This window comes from Rhopalosiphum maidis, chromosome 1 (genome assembly GCF_003676215.2).
Source record: "Rhopalosiphum maidis isolate BTI-1 chromosome 1, ASM367621v3, whole genome shotgun sequence".
In the NCBI taxonomy this organism is placed as follows: Eukaryota; Metazoa; Arthropoda; class Insecta; order Hemiptera; family Aphididae; genus Rhopalosiphum; species Rhopalosiphum maidis.
Genome location: NC_040877.1, coordinates 52,323,788 through 52,344,840, shown reverse-complemented (window position 1 = coordinate 52,344,840; position 21,053 = coordinate 52,323,788). Strand labels below are relative to the sequence as shown.

The window sequence follows — 21,053 nt, the reverse complement described above, 5'->3', positions numbered from 1 at the left end:
CAGGATTATAATATACTGTGATTATGATAGCTCTATGTTGTGGTCACAGTTCTAACTTAAACCGTAGTTGTAGCTACATCGTAATTAAAAGATAAGAGAACGGCGTGCGTCACTGTTTGATCTATTTTTCCCTCCGTGCCGTATAACCACGGATATTCTATGCAACAACCAAATACTACATTATTTGCCGTAACTCCTAAGCGGCACTAAACAGTGATAAAGCATAAACGATACGAGGATCTTCTTCCCAGTCCATCCTATTATTTCCATTTTCTTTTTTTCTATCCATTATTCAGTAAGTATCCTTAGACATCCAGAAAACTTATAAGTCTTAAAGTCTATGATTCTATCTATCATTGGACTAAACATAAAATTATAAATAGTCAATATATTATAAATTTATAATAACAGATTACATATAGAAGTACAGACAGCAGAAACAGAATACAGATTGATGCAAATTGTTTTTTGTTGATTTATAATTATTTATTATAATCTGCAATAGGCATACAAAAGAAATTATAGGTAGGTATATAACTATTTTTTAATTATCATAATATTCATCCTAGCTGTTGTGAAATAGTTTTAAATGTAAACTGTTTTATGATAACTTATAACGTAGTAATTATTACACTTATTTCTTTGTTACCTAATAAAGTAATAATTATTATCTATATTTATAAGATATTTAATTTTCTTGTAGGAACTGAAAAAACAATTTCTCTTCAAAACTGTATACTAAGCAGACAAGCAAGAAACATTATAATTGAATAAATCTAAATTAAATTAATTATTCACTAATATACATTTAAAGTAATAATAATATAATGAAAGATTCAGTTATGATCCACGGAGCTGGTGGAATCCCAGACAAGTCATGGAAACCACAATTTGGAATTATTGAAACTTCGTAAGAATTCATTGATAAAAACACTTATAAACTTTTACTTACTATTGTTAACTTTAGAATGGGTCAGATAACAATTGAACTATACTGGGATCATGCTCCAGAGACTTGTCGTAATTTTGCCGAACTTTGTAGACGTGGTTATTATAATAATACAAAATTTCATAGAATTATTCGTAATTTTATGATTCAAGGTAAGAGTTAAATATCTTTTAAAATTTTAAATAGAACAGGACAGTTTATTTTCTAATATTTTTCTCTTTATTAGGTCAAATAAATGTATGCAAATAGCATAATATAGATTTAAATATCCATTTTTATTCTACAATATTTATAAATTTCATATTTGTCATTGTCGGTTATTATCTGTAGTATAAACTAAAAACAAAATTGTAAAAAAAATTTTTTTATCATTATTTGTTTGGGAGTTGTTTATTTGATTTCAAAATCAAAAGAAACCATGGACTCAAAAAGGTTGAAAACTACTGATCTAATATAATATGCTTAATAATTAATAATTTATAGTATATATATATATATTAAAGTTTATAATTTCAACAAATAATTCAAGAAAATATCTATAATAGTAAACAAACAATTAAAACCTATTATACTTTGGTAAATCAGTTGGCCACCTTTTGAGTATGGCATATAAATTTATATTTATTAGTTATTGATATCCCACTTAGAGCTAATTAATAAACATTGATAAATACTGATTTCTACTAAGAGGTTTTCTCATATTAAATTATTAAACCGAGTATAAATACGACTATAATATTACTTGCTTATTTTAGGTGGTGATCCTACTGGCACTGGTAGAGGAGGTACATCAATTTATGGTACTCATTTTGACGATGAAATTCATGATGATCTTAGACATACAGGTTAAATCTTTTAAACTCTATTCTATATTTAAAAAAATGTTGTTTATTATACATTTTTATATTGTTGTATTGATGTTTATGTATTATTATACTATTTTAGGAGCAGGTATTTTGTCTATGGCTAATTCAGGACCTAATACAAATGGTTCACAATTTTTCATTACATTAGCACCAACTCAGTGGCTAGATAAAAAACATACAATATTTGGTAAATATGTAATCTAATATAATTAAAGAATATTTTTAAATTAAATAAAAACTGTAAAATATATATATATATATTTACTTTTTAATAATAACTAAATAGTTATTATGGAGCTATAGTGTTACATATTAATCATACATAAAAATTATGCATCTAATAACAGTTTAAGTTAATATTCCTATAATAAATTTTAAAACATATTCTTACATTCTTAACATAATTTATGTTCTATCCCATACAAAAGTATCTGTGCATTAACTGATGTTTTTTGTACAGTAACTCCTTTTTGAACTAATGCCTCATATTTAAATACATTTATATTTTATACCATATTATTCTTTATTGTCAATCTTTAGAATAAACTATAAATAATAAAAGCTTATTTCAAATGTATAAAGATAGATTCCTTACAACTTGATGTAGTAAATTGTTTATAAGCGCTATTATACTCTTCGACATTTGATCATAATACATACTCATAAACAATTAAAAGGAGATGTAAAAATGTAATCTCTACACAATACTAAAGTTATTTTTATTGATAAAACTTTATGATCCAATATTTGGAATATTCACTAACACATTTTAAGTATTATTTATATATTTATTAATATACAATCATTTTTTTTTTTTGTATTTTTTATTAGGTCGTGTTCATTCTGGTATGAATGTTGTCAAAAGAATGGGTATGGTGGAAACTGATAAAAATGATAGACCTGTTGATGATGTAAAGATATTAAGAGGTGGAATAAATATGTAATCACATAATAAATACATCTCTATCTACAAAATTTGACTTAAATATTACAATTTATTCTACAATTAAAAAATACAAATTAATAACATATTTTAGTTTTTTTATTTAGATATTAAGTTGTGTTAAGTGTATTTGTATTTTTTAAATTTTTCAAGCAGACTAAAGGCTATTAACCCAACATACAATTTAATAGAGTTTTTTTAATTGCTTGGGGACAGTTTTGAATGTTTTTATTTTCAGTAAAGGTTTAGTTAACCATTAACTACTTGTAAGTTGTACTTTATTTTAGCTTACATTTGAATTCTTCAATATTTTTATTTCACTATTTTTACTCCGCAATAATAGTTCCAAAAATAAATTAGTTGCTACTAGACAATATTTTGTTGTAAAGTGTTCACTTTTTTCTTCATTTAATTTGTATTTTGTCAATATTTTAGGGTACAAATAAAAAATTGTGATATTTATTAAGGTATTGTATAGGATAAGACTACAATTACTAATAAAATTAAATATATTTATATCTACTTTTTATATGAAAATAATACTAATTTTTTCATGAATTGTAAATATAATAATATATTTATAATATTACTGTGTGACTAATGGCTCCTACAATTAATATTGAGCGATATAACAATAAAACCAATATTAATTCAAACATTTTAGGTTTTTTTTTTTTTTAATTATTCAATTTAGGTTTTCATTATAGTGTAAGAAAATTACAAAATTTAACTTTTACAGTAAAAGTATGTTTCAATATTTTTAAAGTTATAATTATTATTATCCATCATTAAATTAAACTAAAATAATATCACAGTAAACTGTAAATTAATTTAATAGACTTATTAACTAACAAATCTACAAAAATGAGATAGATGAGATACCAGGTACCTATAATTAGTGTCATAAGATAAGACAAATTATTATTAGTAAATAATAAATATCTACTAAACAGTAAATATTGTGTGCCATCTGTCTAACATACCTACTCTATTGGGTAACATTGTTTAATCAATAGTAGGCATTCAAATTATTGCCTATTTAGTTAGTTCAATTCAGCGTGACAGAAAACTGCCCTAATGCTGTAGGAGTTACATTACCACAAATACATGAAAATGCCTGTAATAAGATGTAAATGTATACAGGGCCGTAAACACGAGGGGGTTAGAGGGTTCAAACCCCCCTTAAAACATAGAAAGTATATAAATTTATTTCAAATATTTAAAACTACTAATATATTTTATACATTTTTTTAAAAATTATATTTTGAAATAGAGATTGGCTGAGATGTTAGACTTTGAAATATCAGTCAAACGGTTAATAAACCGTCGAAAACACCGTTCTAACTATTTAATATCAAGTGATGATCCAGAATATGTATCCCTTTCATTCAATCTTTTATACATCAATTAAATGAAAGATTCTTAGCTCACCAAAATATTTTCAAAGGTATAAGTATCGAAAACTATATCAATGATTAACTTCTTATACATTTTAATTCTAAACAATCAAAACAATATTTCGTGTTTTCAGTGTTTGTTTGATGACACTAATTCGGATCATACAGATTTTGAGACTCTAGTTTCTTTTTATCTACCACAAATTGATTTGACTACGGTAATCTGTGAGCTACAAATTTGGAAACAAAAGGCAAGCGTGTAGCAGTTGGTAGTGATGAAGTGATTAAATCAAATACATTAGATGCTATTAAGCATTGTGATCCTGTAATATTTCCAAATATATTTATACTGTTAAAAATTTTATGCACACTGCCAGTATCTACTGCCACGCCAGAAAGAACTTTTTCCAGTTTAAAAAAGTAAAGACCTATCTCAGAAATAGCATGAAAGAATAATTAGAAATTAGAATATATAATTATATTAATGTTATAATGTTATATTAATATATAATTAGAATAATTATATATATTTATTTTTATTTTATTAATTAAACACTACTCTAAATAGGATCGTTTAAATGGATTAGTGCTTTTGAGCTACTGTCGACATATTGAAATAACACCGGAAGAAGTACTGGACGAACTAACAAAAAAAAGAGAAAAATATAAATAATGTGTTATTTTTTCTTAATTTACTATTGCATGTTATTATTATAATAAACCCCCCCTCATATAAAATTCCTGTCTACGGCACTGAATTTATATATCTAGTAGCAACCAATAGATAGAAAATTATTATATAGATGAATTGAATAAATATCTAAGTGGGGCGTGCGTATCAAACTGTTCAACGAATTTTAATTTGACAAATCCGTGGTAATATTCCATAATTATTTTCTTAAATTGAAGTATATTTTTTCATTATTATTTATTATCAAGTGTTTTCTACGAAATATTTCATGTTTTTGTAAGAAACGAATGTTTCAGATTTCACGCTTATTTTTCTATATCAGATTGCATAATTGAGAATATGAATAAACGATTCTCAGTGGCGTTTCTTTCTCACTGTTATATTTATTGATGTGTTAATCGCATATCTCGAATGATAATTTCGTAACGATTTAATTTTACAGTTAGGCATCTGGCATACTTATATAAGAAAAAAACATAGGTATAGGTACATAAATTGCATAGATAATAAAAAAATGGATAGGCCATTCCTATATTAACAACATAGGGGTTTGCGTGCTGGAATGTGGATGAGAGACACTAGAAACAGCCTGCTTTTATATAGTGCTCTCACTATAGTAAGGGGTATTATCATTTACCTATTTTATTTCACAATGATACCCCAATAAAACCCCTTGTAACCTCAAAGTAAAATAATATTCATGCCCGTGCGATAAGGCCTGATGGCCTATCCATTCTTTTATTATCTATGGTAAATTGTTACCTATATTAAAAAAAATTTGAAATATTTCACAAAATCGCTATTTTAGAACTCTACAGAGTGTATCAAAAGTCTTCATCCGATTACAAATGTATATAGTTCGGCAAACGTTAGCCACCAGTAAACGACCCATATACTTATGAAAAGATTAGATAACTAAGTTTATTTCAAGTTATCTTTTGATTAATATATGGATAATTTACTTGCGGCTAACGATTGCCGAGCTATATAAATTTGTAATCGGATGAAGACTTTTGAAACACTCTGTATATAAATAAACTCATATAGTCGTATTTATGTGTACTTGTATATCTCTAAAATACATTCCACTATGGGAGGTAGTATAAGGTATTTATCTTAATTTATTAAATTATATAGATGTCAAATTCGCCGATACATTTTTGACTATTGCGCTTAATTTTTATATTTCTAACGTTCTCAATCATATTGTAAACGAAATTATCGTTTGGAACGCAAATAATCCGTCAATAAATATGATAAGTAAGTTTCGTCCGAACATTTGGAACGCAAGTAACATGCAGCCCTAAATCTTTAATCTTAGTATTAGTTTCTAAGATTTACGTGCGACAATAAATTGTGCTTATATCATTAAGTTTAAAACTTGATAGTTAATTGGATTCATCAAGTTTTAATATATAAATATTTTAAATCGTGGCATAGGTGTAAATTTGGCTTGTTAGAAGGGAGCGCTAAAATTATAAACATAAAACAGACCCGCGGAGGGCTTCGCTCCCCGTACCCCCTACATGTACATTTTATAATTTTATTGTAACATTTATTTTAGAAGATGTATAAAAAATACTTCAAATTTATTTATTTAACAAAACTATATTTTAATTTATGTATTAATAACATTTTTTTCTATATTAATGTATTTATTATTTATATTAATTTTTAAATTTCTTAAGAATACCTAGCCTCCTTATTAATATTTTTGGTATCGTTTTTTTCTATATACAAGATAAACACTTTATTGAATTTATCTTGGGACATAAACGTTTGTAACCACGTTTTTATCCGGCGCATAGCAGAGAAGATTCTCTCCACGTAAAGGAACTAATTGGTAATGCTAAAGCTATTTTATAAAAATGAAACAAATTTGGTTAAACATTTTCATGTAAAAAAAACTTTAAGTTATCTGCTGTTATGTTTGCCGTTTGGATTGGTTACCGGTATTTTTCTTAAATCAAAATTCCCTAATTAACTTTTTCCCGAACGGTATATTTTATTCGAAAATCTGAAATCTTTTGTCTCTAACGCTTTTTTCCTGAATCGATATTAAAAACGATAAATTATAATTTATAATGTATATGAAAAATAAAAATTAGTTTATAAAATCAATAACATAATAAATGTTATAGTGTTATCATTAAACATTTTAAAATTGATAAATTATAATGCACACCTAGCCACTATAGCTCCTAGTTATAACAAAATTTTAAAAATGTTATTCCGGTATAATAATAAGTAATAACCGTCGGGGAAAAATGTTTTAAGTTTTTGGATTTTTGGATAAAATACCAATCAAGAAAAAGTTTTTTCGGGAATTACGATTTAGAAAAAACGGTGGGTACTATACTTGTATTATAAAATTTTAAGCGACGGCAATTTCAGCTTTAAATGAATTAACAGAAATACAAATCCTAAAGAAATATGAAATGTAAAATTAAATATTATCGCTATATTTACTTTAAAATGATCAATGAAGTAAGATGGTAGTTTGTTCAAAATCTAGATTAAAAAAGTTATTTAAAAAAAAAACAAGTTCATAGTGTCATTACTCATTTCATATTTTAATATTTTAAAAACAAAATATGTAAAAAATATTCAAAAAGTAACCAATATAATAAATAATTTTAAATGGTTTTATGCATTTTAATGAATTGTAAAAATGTACTATTTATTAAAATTAAAATGGCTCTTATTCGGTCAATTTTGGTTTTTGTGCTATGGTTAATAAGTCAAAATGACTTAATAAAATCACAGTCTATCCAAATTTAGTATCAAAAACATTAATTGTCATTTAAAAAATATAAGTTATAGGTATTGCACAAGCGCGTACCAAGAGGATTAAAAATTTGATTTATTCAATCATAATCCGGCTGAGAAATGCAGTGTTCCCTAAATATGTGAACTCACGGTATAGTTTTGAAATTTAATTTTATATTTAAATGTATATTTTGAGTTCTTTTTGATTTAGGGCATATTTTACATATGTATATTATGCCATTTAAATATTTAATATATTTTATAATTTTGAGATATATTTTTTATGAAATAATAATGTGATTGACGTATTAATTAGTACTGTGCATTTAAATACTTATTTTTTTCTGATGTGTTTTTATATTTAAATATATAATTAGTATTATATTGAAACATCATTTATAGCCACTTATTATAAGTGTTCGATGTACCGGTTGGGTAAATAAATGTAAATTAAATACACGGAGATAAAATAATATATATTTATTTTTATTATTACATATTATCATCGTAGTTCTGAGTATAATAGATATAGAATACCATTGCAACCGATAGGTAGGCGCCGTCGCTGATGGTACGACAACCCGATAATGATACAGATAATGGATTACACACATTCACTACTCACACAATGATACCGTTTAAATATGCATGTAATATGAACTGCCTAAATATTGCTCCTTAAAAAATACTATGATATTTTCCACACCGGTCATCGACATTTTTATTTTAAACAATATATGTTTAGATCAAACTTTATTTATTTTTAATGTTTGTCTTATATAATAACATATTAATATAATATGGTTTTTGACTGCCTACAAGCACGTGCTTTTTCTAGATGACCCTCAAAATCACGAGTCTTCCCTGTCCTGCAGCATGACCTGCGAAATTTGATCTAACTTACATTATAAATTATGGTGTATAATATAATCTTATTTTTTTCTCAGTTTCTGATTTCATATACATTTTTTTTAATTTTCATCATGTGGACTTGTTTATACGACTATAAAAATAAAAATTATAATATCTAGTATATAATAACTATAATTCTAGTGCAGTAACCCCATCCTCTTGGATATGCCACTGTTGTGAACGACCTGCGAATGAGGCCTAGACACGACTATGGGCTATGACGCGTATACTATACCACTTATTTTAGTTACTATTCACTTATAAATTCGATCGAAAAAAAAAATTGATACTGGTTTAGTTGACATCTGTCAGTCCACGTATTCTCCCGCGACTTATATTTTTCATATTTTCGATATGTTAATTATCTTTTATACTGTAAATAAAAAAAGGTACGAAAAACCGTGGTATTAATAACAACAATATTACCCGATTGAGCACGATAAAAAAATATAAATATTGAGTTTATACAAACAAGTTGTACAACGTTATCAAATTTTTAGTAGTACCTACGTATGTTGTGTAGATTACTAATAGGTAAAGTGCGAATTTGTATGTATTTGCATATTTTATTCTGGTTGATCGTATAAAAATTCAATCTATAGCAAGTAATCATAATAAAAAAAATAGTATTATCAAAAATCAAAAAATTAGCTTCACTATAAAGGCAAATAAAAAATAAAAGGCTTATATCAGGAGTACTCTAAATTTATTTTTTTACTTTAATTTTTCAACTTTTTATTATTTAATTTTATACACTAATTTAATTATAAATATAGTCTTAGAAAACCAATGTTAAAAATAATAATTTGAAGGTTAATTAAGACTAAAAAGTAAAACCTTATAGGGGGGCTTAATACAAATACAAGGGGGTTAAGTTCGCACTAGGTCCTCCACTAGTTACGCCAATGATTGTAATATAACATTGTATTAACATTTTTTATAAAAACAAAGATTTTGTTAAGACAATAAACTTAATAAATGAAAAAAAAATTGCAATATAATATACTAAACTAAATGATCCAGTAAACTCTGTCTTAATATGTAATAATATATTATTACAAACTAAAAAAAAAAAAAATGTTTATTTATAAAAATGTATTTTATATTCTACGGTAAAAAGTACCAAAGTGGCGCCTATTTTCGTGCTCAATCGTGTTGTTTTGGGGGGTTTTTGGGATTCCTATTGTTATTCGTTTGATCGTAACCTTGCTCAATCGTGTTGTGAGAATGGTAAATCGTGCATTTAGACATTTTTTGCGCCGGTGCAAAAAAAATTTTAAAGTCAAAACTACCAGTGCACACCAAGCTTATTATGTATAAATCTCTCTTGCGTCCGATATGGGCATATGCAATTCAAATTTGGGCTGTGCTAAGCCGTCCCAAATTCGCACAATACAAGCATTCCAGTCCATTACCCTCCATATGATAACGTCTGCTCCTTGGTTTGTTTCCAACTCTTCACTACACTCTGACCTAAAAATCAAGTCAATTGACCAATTAGCTACCAAATATTACAGATCTTTCTATTCCAAACTACCTTCCCATACTAACCAGTTAGTATCGCAAATCTTATCTACTCAACCCATAAATCCCATCCATAGGCTAAAAAGAAAATATTGGAGAGATTTGTTAATCTAAAATAAATTCACGTTGGGTTCCATCACTGGTTGGCCTCTTCATATTATTCAAGTCAAACATGTACATAAATTATCCAACTTACCTATTATGATGTCAAACACAAATTGTAAATATCAAATAAATAAATTTAAAAAAAATGCATATTGTAGGGTTTTTAACTTTTTATGTGCTCAAGTGCTTTTTATGAGCTACAAGTCCTCTGCCCTAGACTAATTATTTTTACCAAAATACTAATAGTCAGTTTGTTGAGTGACATTATTTGTACCTGTGTAAAATAATAACCTGGTGACAATAATGTAGATTTTAAAAATGGGGTTAATGATTAATTATATATATTATGTAAAATATATATGGCATATATACATATAGTATATGAATATTTGTTTTATTAATTACAAAATGTATATTAATGTTCTCGCCGTTGTCGGTACCTACCTATATTATAATATAACCATACAAATATATTTTTAAAGTTAAGAGTTAATTATTGATAACTTATTATTTATGTGGTTTTTTTTTCAATTCACAGTATAAAACACTGATCAGTAATCATTATATGTCTATACCAGCGGCGATACTCAACCTACAGCCCGCGGGCCGCATACGGCCCTCCTACGATTTATATGTGGCCCGAACCGAACTCATTGAATTGATAAAAAAATATAAATTTCAAAACTAATATTATTATAAATATAAAATATAACAAAACAATCAAAGTATGTCGCACGCACTTGCGATAAGGATGATTATGGATTTAAGGATAACTATCTCAATATGAAAATTCACACTAATTTAGAATAAATATTTAATTTAATTTTTTTATAATTTACTTTCAAATGTTATACAATATACACAATATATAAATTTATTTTTATTTTATTTTTTTAATTTCTGTACCATTTATTTCGATTTGCGGCCCGCATAATATTTTAAAATATTTTATGTGGCCCAAATAAAAAAAAGGTTGAGTATGGCTGGTCTATACAATATTACAATATATAAATTAATTATCTATGAATCTACTATTCTTATTTATTCGCTCAGACAGTATTTTTTTCTGTAATAAGCTGTAAATTATTCAGTGGATAATTTTTCTGAAAAAATTAACGTTTCAGAATCAAAATTTTAATTTATTTAACTTTTTGCCCTACGGGTCCAAGGCAATGGATTTATAATAATTTGGGGGCTGCACATATGGTGTTTTAAAGATATTTAGTTATTAGTTATTAATATTAATCTATAAACATTAATGATTTGTTAAAACGTTTTCTTAATAGTTCAAAAATTACGTCTATTTTGTTTTTTAAAACCATTTTTGAGGACTATTATCTGTAGTACCTACAAACATTTTAATAACTTAAGATAAAACGTATACACGGGTAGATTTGGGTATTATAAAATATAAAATAGAGGTTTTAAATAGTTAATACTTCAAGTCTTCAACTATAATAATATGCACTTTTTCTTTTTAATGAAAATGGTCATTACTTGTCTTATTGGTTATGAAATTATGAAATAAAAACGCAGTAAAATTATATAGTGGTATTAACGTATCATGGTAATAACTAATAAGTAATACTGTAATAGTTCCTAAATTTAATTATTTTATTAATTCGAAGTACCTAACATTAATTTTTTTGTGAAATTTCTTTATCTATACTTTGTAGCAACTAGTAACTGCCTTTCGGAGTAACTACATTATAATATAAATTCGGTGTAGTTGAACGTCGTAACATTTAAGTTTTAATGTTCGAGGTAGACACTGCAACCCTAAGCCATTAGTATTCGTAATGCAGATCGACGGTGGTACCAACTTAACAAAAGATACATCGAGCGGCAACAATGATTATTGACCATATAACTACCACGGTTAACCGCCGCATTCAGTGATTCGCATTTCGCTTCCATTTGTATTTTGTTTATTGTTGTCTGTTGTTTGCCTGTGGCGACTGGCGTCTGTGTCTGGCGTGTGAGTAACACTGTTCATCAATCTTGCCGGTATACCCAAACCAACGAACCTTATTCGTTTCGAATATAAATTGTTGACGGCTTTTTTTAATCGAAAAATTGTATCTCAGTCATTTTCACTACCACAGTGCAAACGCGTTTTTTCAACACCGTTCGTCTATTAATCAATTTATTTACACACATCAAAAATGGCCGTAGACAAAGGAGTAAGTATTAACAAGTTCGCGTAGCGCGCGCAAAATAAAAACACACGAGTTGGTGTTCTGTAATGGCGTCGGATGACGAAAAAATCGACGGTCTATCGCGTCTGTTGCCCATTTGATTTGATGTATGCTTGTGCGCGTCGGACGTGTTGACACCTCGTGCTCAAGTCAGCGTCGTGCCCGCGCATTTTCTATCTTAACATGTATAGTATTTTTAGCGTTGGTTCCCAATCCGGTTTGTTAACGTTTCATTCTCGCACACGCTTGTTTGTTTCATACGCGTCTCGTTAAATAATCAAGATTTTCTAAAAATCAACATTTCAACAGTGCTGCATAGTGTGTACTGATCAACCATGCCATTTTGTCATATTGAAGGTCGTTATGTGGATAGTCCCAGAAGTGGCGGTACCATAAAATGTATCATTTATAAGTTAATTTATTTACCTCGAACCTGTAATTTACCACCATCATTTACTTACCTCAATTACTGTTGACAATTATTATCGTTAACATTGATTATATTTAGCACGATAAGTCGACTTCTGACTATAAGTTCATAATTGTGTGGTTATTAAAAATAAATTTTACATTGTGTGTTAAAAGTATTTGATACAATAATATTAGCTTGTTATTGAATTATTATGTTATGAGATTTTAACGTCAGTTACAAATTTTAATGTTGTTAGTTTTTAAACATTAATCATTGTTAAAAAATAAATTGTATTTTAGGACGCCCCTGAACACATTAATCTTAAGGTTCTTGGCCAAGATAATGCTGTGGTTCAATTCAAGATCAAGAAACATACTCCTTTAAAAAAGCTCATGAATGCTTATTGTGAAAGAACTGTAAGTATAAGCTATTAAGAAGTAATTTATTGCAATTAGTAATAGTAACTAAATTTTAGACTTAATAAGGCATTTTTATTTAATTAGAATATATTCAATCAAGAATATGTTTAAGTATTGATTTTAATTGTGCTAATTTACTCACTGATTGTCAGTGAACAAAACCATGGTTGTTTAGCAACTGTAGTTGCTTACTTGAATTTTACTAACCATATCAATTATTTAAAAGTAAAATTACACTGATAAGTAGTGGAAAGTCTTACGGTCATCATTTTATTTGTGTATAGTTATACAAACATAAGTTGGGTAAATTTCTTCCGATTACATTTTTGATGGTTAGCATAATTTTAAATTATTACCGAAAATCAATATTAGTAGTTATTTACTATCACATTGATAAGACAAATGATAACCATGTTATATTACCTGAATTTTACTCAATTTCTTTGTAATTTTCATCATTAGTGTCTACCATTTACTTTTGTATATATTAAAAAATATAACTTGGTGTTATTAAATTTATTACATAGTTAGGTTTTAGATAAATCACCCCAAATAATAATTTTACTCAATATTATGTAATATATATATATTATAATAAATAATTCATAATATTGACTCGTTTAATTTAAATATTTAGCTAACACTATTTTTGTATGTCTTACATTGTGGAGGTAAATAAAATATACATATAGTTTTTAAATTATACTTGTATATTTTAGGTTATATTCAATTAGTCTTATTTTATAGAATATTTTTGTATCCATTTTATACAAATAAGATTTACTTAATTGATTTGCTGTAAAACAATTAAAATCAACTTAGTTTCATGTTTTTTTTAATATCATACTTGTATGAATGTAATGTTTTATTAACTCAAAAATAACAAATTTTAATTACCATATTGTCTAGATTCTAGAAATAGAAACCCTACTATTTTTATCATAACTAAGTTAAAACAATACTATTTAGGTCGATTTTCTAGTTTTGTCTTTAATTAAACAACACTAAACTTTTATTTCAAACTGTATAGATTACTCATTATTTCAGAAAAAAAGTATCATTATTACAAAATTGAATGCACTACTAGGCAGTTGTAATCCAAGTTAGCAACAAAATTTTCATACTAAAAAAGAATATTTACTAAGCAACAACATAAAACTATATTATACAGTTTTCATTCAGTGTGAAAATTGAAACATTTTTTAATATGCTATATATTAGTAAAACTGAAACAACATTCAGGTGTGAAGCAATCACATCAATTTTAAGTTGAATATGGTTTACTTTTAATATTAGTGTTGAATCATATATTATTGAAGGTAACAACATTCTGAAGTCTGAATGAAGTTCTTTTTTTTTATAATTTAAAATTGATGCAAATTTTAATTATTTTAAATTTATTTTAATATTGTATACTCTTGTAACTTGCTTTAAAATTAATATATCAAAGTTAAGTTTATTAATTAACTAATATTAAAACTAAATAATTTTTATGTGAATTGCTTAATATACATTTGCTAAGTGATATATTTATGAGATAAAGACAAACAATATAAGTATGGTGTACAAAAACAGTAAAAACTGCAAGATGTTAATGATGAATCATTGTTTTAAAAATATATATACATTTTAAATGTTATTATAAATATTTTATACACCTATACAGCTATAGTATTAACTAAACCTATGTGCTAGTTTAACATTTTTAATCTAATTCATTCAAAATTGTAATATTTTAGGGTTTAGCTATGGCAACAGTAAGATTTCGATTTGACGGACAAGCAATTAGTGAAGCCGATACTCCTTCTTCTCTTGAAATGGAAGAAGGCGATACCATTGAAGTCTACCAACAGCAGACTGGTGGTTGCTTTTATTTTAACTACTATTAACTACTTATTATTTTATGTATAAGTTTATATTTTATTTATAAATCACTTTTCATGTATATCATTAGTTTTTGAAACCGCTATACCAAATATTTTCTATTTTCCACTAAAGCTGGCCAGATTAAAACAAAAATGTTATGAATAATACAAATTTATAATCAACTAAAATGATTTCAAGAATTAACTACAATAAACAGATAAATTTGATGTGTATAGAACATAGATAAAATATTTACTGTGAAACTATTTGTAAACAAATTTATTCATACTATTATTATTTTCATATTTCTCTAGCTTAATAAACTTTTGATATAATCAATGAGATTTTTTAATTTGTTTTATTATTTTAAATGATTCATTAAAATGTGTAAATGCTATTATAATTATTGTGATTATTAAAATAATATATTCAATCCGATTATTAAAAGGTGTTCCACATATTGTATAAATTTGGCTATGTTGAGCAGGTACATCTTTTACACAGTGGAAATCAAAATCTTCATTATAGTCTTCAATACATAAATATTTACGTTTTTTTAATTCCTAAAATATTATTAAAAAAATTAAAATATTTTAACGCTAAGGCTTTGAAAAACTTGGGGTATTAATATTTAATATTTGTTCTTTTATTAAATGGATGTTATACCTATTCATGTTTTTCTGTTTTATGAGAGTATATTTATCTACTATCAAATTGTATGATAAAACTTATCTAGAAGACTACATAGATTTTTCATCTTTATTTGAAGCAAGTTATGAGTATTTAATAATAGTTCATTATTATAAAATTTAAAATGCTTATAACCTGCTTTGAAATTATAATAAAAAATGCTTTCATAGTACCTTATCATCTGAATAATATTTTTACATTTAAATTTTATAGCAGAATGATTCATTCTAATTTTGAATATGACAGTAAAATGGTTTATTCTGCATAATATCCATCATGCTATGACAGATGACACTTCATGTGGGTATAACATCCTTTTAATACTATTATATCAACTCTATCATGATATACTAATAATTTAATGATTTTAAAAATGTGTTAAATTTTATGGTTTTCATAAATAAATGAACTGTAGTTTTTTTAATTAAAATTATTTATAATAAGTTTCATGAAAAATGGAATGGATTACTCATATAGCACGAATAGAAATAACCATCATAAAAACTGTATGACAAGAAAATATTTTATACTGCTTTTGATACTTTTAGTTCAGGTATTTTTTGTATATAGTTCTAAATCTTGATAAATACTTACTGTTCCAAAAGATGATACTGTAATATTACACGGACCGATTTCTTCATGAGGTCCAATTGAAATTTCATTTTCCGGTTTTCCCCATATTGCAAAACATAAAAATGTTGCATAGTACACGATAAGGTACAAAATTATAGTTAATGGACGGTTAAACATTTGTCTAGGTTTGCGTTTTAAAATAGACAACATGATGTATAATGCTATTAAAAACATAATTATTATTTGTGTTGGAACGTTGTACAGATCATGTAATGGATGATAGAGTACAGAAAAGCATAATATTCCGCAGGGTGTACTAAGGAATATTGCTTTTAGAGAAGTCGAAATCTCTGTTCTAGATGTATACGTTTGATCAAGATCAACACCTTTAATGAAAAACCAAAAACTAAAACTTGCAGAAAACACCATATGAAAATAATAAGAAGTCAATGGTACCCAATACATTCGGTCCCCTATGTTTGGATCAGTATCGTGCCAGGTCCAATGGACAAATTTGATACCCATAATATCATATGGTAAATCAATTAACAATACATTTAATCCTACTGTAACTATGAAACCTATTTTTGTTTTGTTTGTCCTATAAGCTATTTCAATTGCTGTGTAATAAAAAACTGAATCTGTAAAATTAAAAAAAATGTCTAAAACATACAACTTTACATTGGTTCCTAGAAATTCAATACTTACATAAGATTATAACATACAACGGAAGCCTATGTCGGAAAAACATAATTGGTGCACGACTGTGCCAAAAATTGTCTATTTCATCCATGAAATAACATATACACTCAACAACCAAACCATGACAAATTATGCATAACCAAAGTAAAGGACGTCTTCCTCCGTTAGTAAGTGCTAAAATGGTAATGATACAATGTTTTAGTTTTCATAAATAATTTTATAAATTATGTTTTTATATAAAATGTTATAATAATTGTAATTAAATAGCTATCTTCTAAATTATATTAATTTTTATATTAGTTTTATTAAAACTTACATGAGGCATTTAATATTCAACTTACTAAGTATGACAGGACATCGACACATCTTACACAAATATAATGTTGTGATGCTAGTATGCTACTTAATAGCACTGAAATACTTAAAATCTTACCGTGTAAAAGTGTTACTGCTCCACCCATAATAAATAACATTTGGACTAATAAGTATGTCGGCTGATTTTTCCATAGTTCCGGAATAGATTCAAATGATATAAATTGCTTCCGAATCTAAAATAATTTAATATTGTGTAAATCAGTAGGACCTTGTGATGTAAACAGTTAGATTTAGTCTTACTATGTTACCTAGTGTGTTAAAGTGAATTGACATATAATCAAACTTAAATTCAACAACATATCTGTGTTAATTGGCTTTTATACGATATTCAATTTTAATGTAAGTTCTGAGATAGGTAACGAGTATAGGTATTATGGTAAAATTTTACAATTTTAAAGTGGTTTTATACATCATATTATCCCAGAAAAATTGAAATATTGTAAAAAAATACCATTAATCGACATATAAAAATATAAAGATCTTAACCTAAAGTTTGATAAAAAAATAAGTGAATTCACTCTTATATTAAATCTAAAAATTTAAAATTGGTTCTGGTAAACTAAATTAGTATAGTATAACGCGTGGATAAGAGAAAACACCAATGTTTTTTTAAAATATTTATTACCTAAGCAATTCTATCAAATAATTTTAACAAATATGTTCGTACATCACTTAATTGTTCGATAATCGTCATTTTAATAGGATTACTACGACCACTGATTTACTTCACAGGTGGATAAGTACTGAATACTGAGGGGCTAATGGATTTATTACTTTTATATGGTGTGTACATTTATATTTTTATAATACATTGGTAGTTGGTACTATATTATTATCTTAACTAATAACTACATTTGAAACTATGTTAACGCCCATTGAACCAAACGTGATAAATACGAAATAGTAAATGTAAATAACTAGTAGGTACCCGGTTACTTAAGATTAAATAGGTAGTAATTACTAATTAGTAAGTGGTTTTGATCACGATTTTAATTTGTTTCTGTTATACCTATACGGCTATACCTGTTCCTGATAATTTAATTTTGATAAATATAAATTAATTATTTTACAGCCTGTAATATACTAACATAATTTATTTTTTTCATTTAGGCGATGAAGATGGACAAATGTTAACCTTATAATATTACTATATTAGTGGCTGCGTGAATAGCTATTTTATAAGGCGGCCATCTCGTGCAAAAACGGAGTTGGGTTTGGCAGTGACTCCAATATCCAGAATCTAAACGGCTAGACTATTCTATAATTTATATTTTACACTCCCATAGTTACACCTAACGACATATCTATTATACCTAAGTAAATATTAGGTATGCTTCGTTATATTATTGAGAAATTGTTTAAAATGGGAGAAAAAATTGAATCCGCAATAATTTGTGTTCATTTTGAAAGTGGTAGAAACCGAGTTCCGAGTATAAAACAGTCGTAAGAGGTAGATGGAAGTTCAGGAAGTTGAATCCTGGCTCAATGGCATAGTCAGGGGAGGATTGAGGGGTCTGCATCTGCAGGGGTCCCACCCCCAAAATATTAAGAAAATTTAAAAATTATTTTAATTTTTAATGGTCTATGAAAATTGTTACAAAAATCTTAAATTGTATTTTACAGAAATAGATCAGCCCCCCCCCCTCGAAAAAATATGTGACTAGGTCTAAAATATTAAAAACTTTATTATTTAGTATTTATAAAATTTACTTTTGAATAATTTTGTTTTGTTGGGGAACTATTACACTTACAATCTAAGACACATATTAAATTACTAAGTACAATACAAAAACATAAAATTACGCTCAGGAAAGAAAAACACTTAAGGAAACAAATGACGAAATAGGTATACTAATAATATAATAACTCGATTATAAATTGTTTATAATTGTTTAATTGTTTAAATGTTTATCATTTACGTTTTTACCTAAAAGATGATATTTATGCGTACTAATATTTGTTTACAGGACTCAATTTTTAAATTATTTACAACATTATTATTTATATTATCTATTTAGAACATGCTATTTTAAAAACCACATATTATATTTTGATTTATATTATTTATACAATATTTATACCATATATTATTTATTTAGAATATAATACTATAAAAACTAAATATGTTTTGTTTTCCGAGACTCAACTTACCTACTACCATTTTTTCCGGGACCCAATTTACCAATCTCGGGTAGTGGGTATAGTTGCTTCATACGAAAAAAAGTTCACGCCGTCACTGAATGATATAGCATATAGATAGTACTTCTTCATACAGGCGGTGGTCATTTGGGCGAAGGTAATAATATATTTTGACTAAAAAAATAATAGTCTGTTAGGTCGACTATTATTTGTACCGTTTGGGCGAGTGAAATTATTTTTACCTATGCGAGGTAAAAACCTGGTGACATACGAATGATATTATTGCTAATCATTATTAATCACTATTATCGAATTTTTTTTTTTTAGTCATATTTATTTTTTTTTGTACAATCTGTTTAAAATATATTTACAATAAGAACAATAAATGGAAGGTTGGAAGGATGTATATATAATAGGTCAAGGTTGGCTTGAGTGAATGAGCTATTCAGTAATAGCACTTGATGATTATCGAAAATTTAAATAATTAATTGTTGAGTGTTTATCATAAGCATTTTCATACCACCCAAACGGTATTTTTAGTTGAAAAACCCTTGACCAAACGTGAAACGGTATATATTTATTCGCCCGAATATACCATATTTTAGGTAAATTCGCCCATACAAATATACAATGTATTAAAATACATTTAGTAGTCTATTTATCATTGTTCTATAGTTAAATAAAATTACGTAAACAATAAAATTACATATTATATCGGATATATGTATTTCAAATTATATTATATTATAGACTATAGTTATTGTTTTTGTTTAAAATTATTTTGGCTATTTGTATATTTTTTTTATATAACTACAATAACTGTTTAACATTATTATGTAAAATATAATATATTAATATGTAAGCAATATTTATAATTAGTTAAATTACTAAAACAATAGACTGAATTAAAATTTCAGCGATTTTAATAATTTTGAATAAGTTATGATTTTGTGAAATAGTTGAGATTAAAAAATAATTCACTTTTATTACCTATAGGTTAGATACTACCTATTACTTATACTTTAATACTTTATTGTACTAACCATTGACTCTTGGCTGTTATTATATCTAATAAATATCCAGGTAATTATTTTTGTAAGTATGAGCAAATACTTTTTTATACTTAGTATAATAGTTTAAAAAGCATCGTGTTGCTGTAGTAGGTATATAGATATATAGCGACATTAGGCAATAACTACGTATGGGCACAATTTCTCTGAAAATTGAGTCTATGCCTTATCTTAGCACTCCCAATTCGGAAATTAGCACCCTCATAAGTCATAACCTATAATTTATACCAGCAATGAACTTATTTAAATTAATATATGTATGACTAGTATGTGCAATAGGTAGTATAATACCTACTAAAATAAACAGGGTCACTTGTGGAACATTTAGTGAAGGAGACATCTACTATAAAATTAAAAAAAAAAAAAACTAGAAAATATAGATTGAAATCACGTCTTTTTATCTTAACAATTAGATACCTATCATCTGAATCGGAATTTTCATAATCACTCATT

General features: G+C 26.3%; 3 protein-coding genes, 1 long non-coding RNA gene and 1 pseudogene across 7 annotated transcripts; 4 read left to right on the top strand and 1 right to left on the bottom strand.

Annotated features, from left to right (window-relative positions):
• The first annotated feature begins 64 nt into the window (after positions 1-64).
• LOC113553793 (peptidyl-prolyl cis-trans isomerase-like 1) lies at positions 65-2,846 on the top strand. Of its 2 annotated transcripts, XM_026957335.2 has the most exons (7): positions 65-295; positions 412-525; positions 704-910; positions 968-1,101; positions 1,705-1,794; positions 1,895-2,002; positions 2,647-2,846. In XM_026957335.2, the coding sequence occupies exons 3-7, from the start codon at positions 828-830 to the stop codon at positions 2,757-2,759; spliced, it is 528 nt and encodes a 175-aa protein (XP_026813136.1). In that variant the 5' UTR covers positions 65-295; positions 412-525; positions 704-827; the 3' UTR covers positions 2,760-2,846. The 2 variants fall into 2 exon arrangements, with proteins under 2 accessions (XP_026813136.1, XP_026813128.1); XM_026957327.2 differs by having other exon boundaries at positions 65-525.
• Positions 2,847-3,871: 1,025 nt separating this feature from the next.
• LOC113550174 lies at positions 3,872-4,816 on the top strand (annotated as a pseudogene).
• A 7,256-nt stretch (positions 4,817-12,072) lies between these two features.
• Positions 12,073-15,395, top strand: LOC113551442 (small ubiquitin-related modifier 3). The gene is made up of 3 exons (XM_026953692.1): positions 12,073-12,339; positions 13,066-13,182; positions 14,925-15,395. The coding sequence occupies exons 1-3, from the start codon at positions 12,322-12,324 to the stop codon at positions 15,072-15,074; spliced, it is 285 nt and encodes a 94-aa protein (XP_026809493.1). The 5' UTR covers positions 12,073-12,321; the 3' UTR covers positions 15,075-15,395.
• LOC113551425 lies at positions 15,353-18,418 on the bottom strand. Of its 3 annotated transcripts, none has more exons than XM_026953683.2 (5): positions 18,017-18,418; positions 17,450-17,564; positions 17,023-17,190; positions 16,336-16,955; positions 15,353-15,614 (listed from the first exon to the last, which is right to left on the bottom strand). In XM_026953683.2, the coding sequence occupies exons 2-5, from the start codon at positions 17,487-17,489 to the stop codon at positions 15,387-15,389; spliced, it is 1,056 nt and encodes a 351-aa protein (XP_026809484.1). In that variant the 5' UTR covers positions 17,490-17,564; positions 18,017-18,418; the 3' UTR covers positions 15,353-15,386. The 3 variants fall into 3 exon arrangements, with proteins under 3 accessions (XP_026809484.1, XP_026809468.1, XP_026809477.1); XM_026953667.2 differs by having other exon boundaries at positions 18,059-18,418; XM_026953676.2 differs by lacking the exon at positions 18,017-18,418 and adding an exon at positions 17,640-17,889.
• On the top strand, positions 16,663-20,140 carry LOC113551451. Its single transcript, XR_003405130.2, has 3 exons — positions 16,663-16,850; positions 17,008-17,183; positions 18,502-20,140. It is a non-coding gene; the product is annotated as an uncharacterized LOC113551451 (long non-coding RNA).
• The last annotated feature ends 913 nt before the right edge of the window (positions 20,141-21,053 follow it).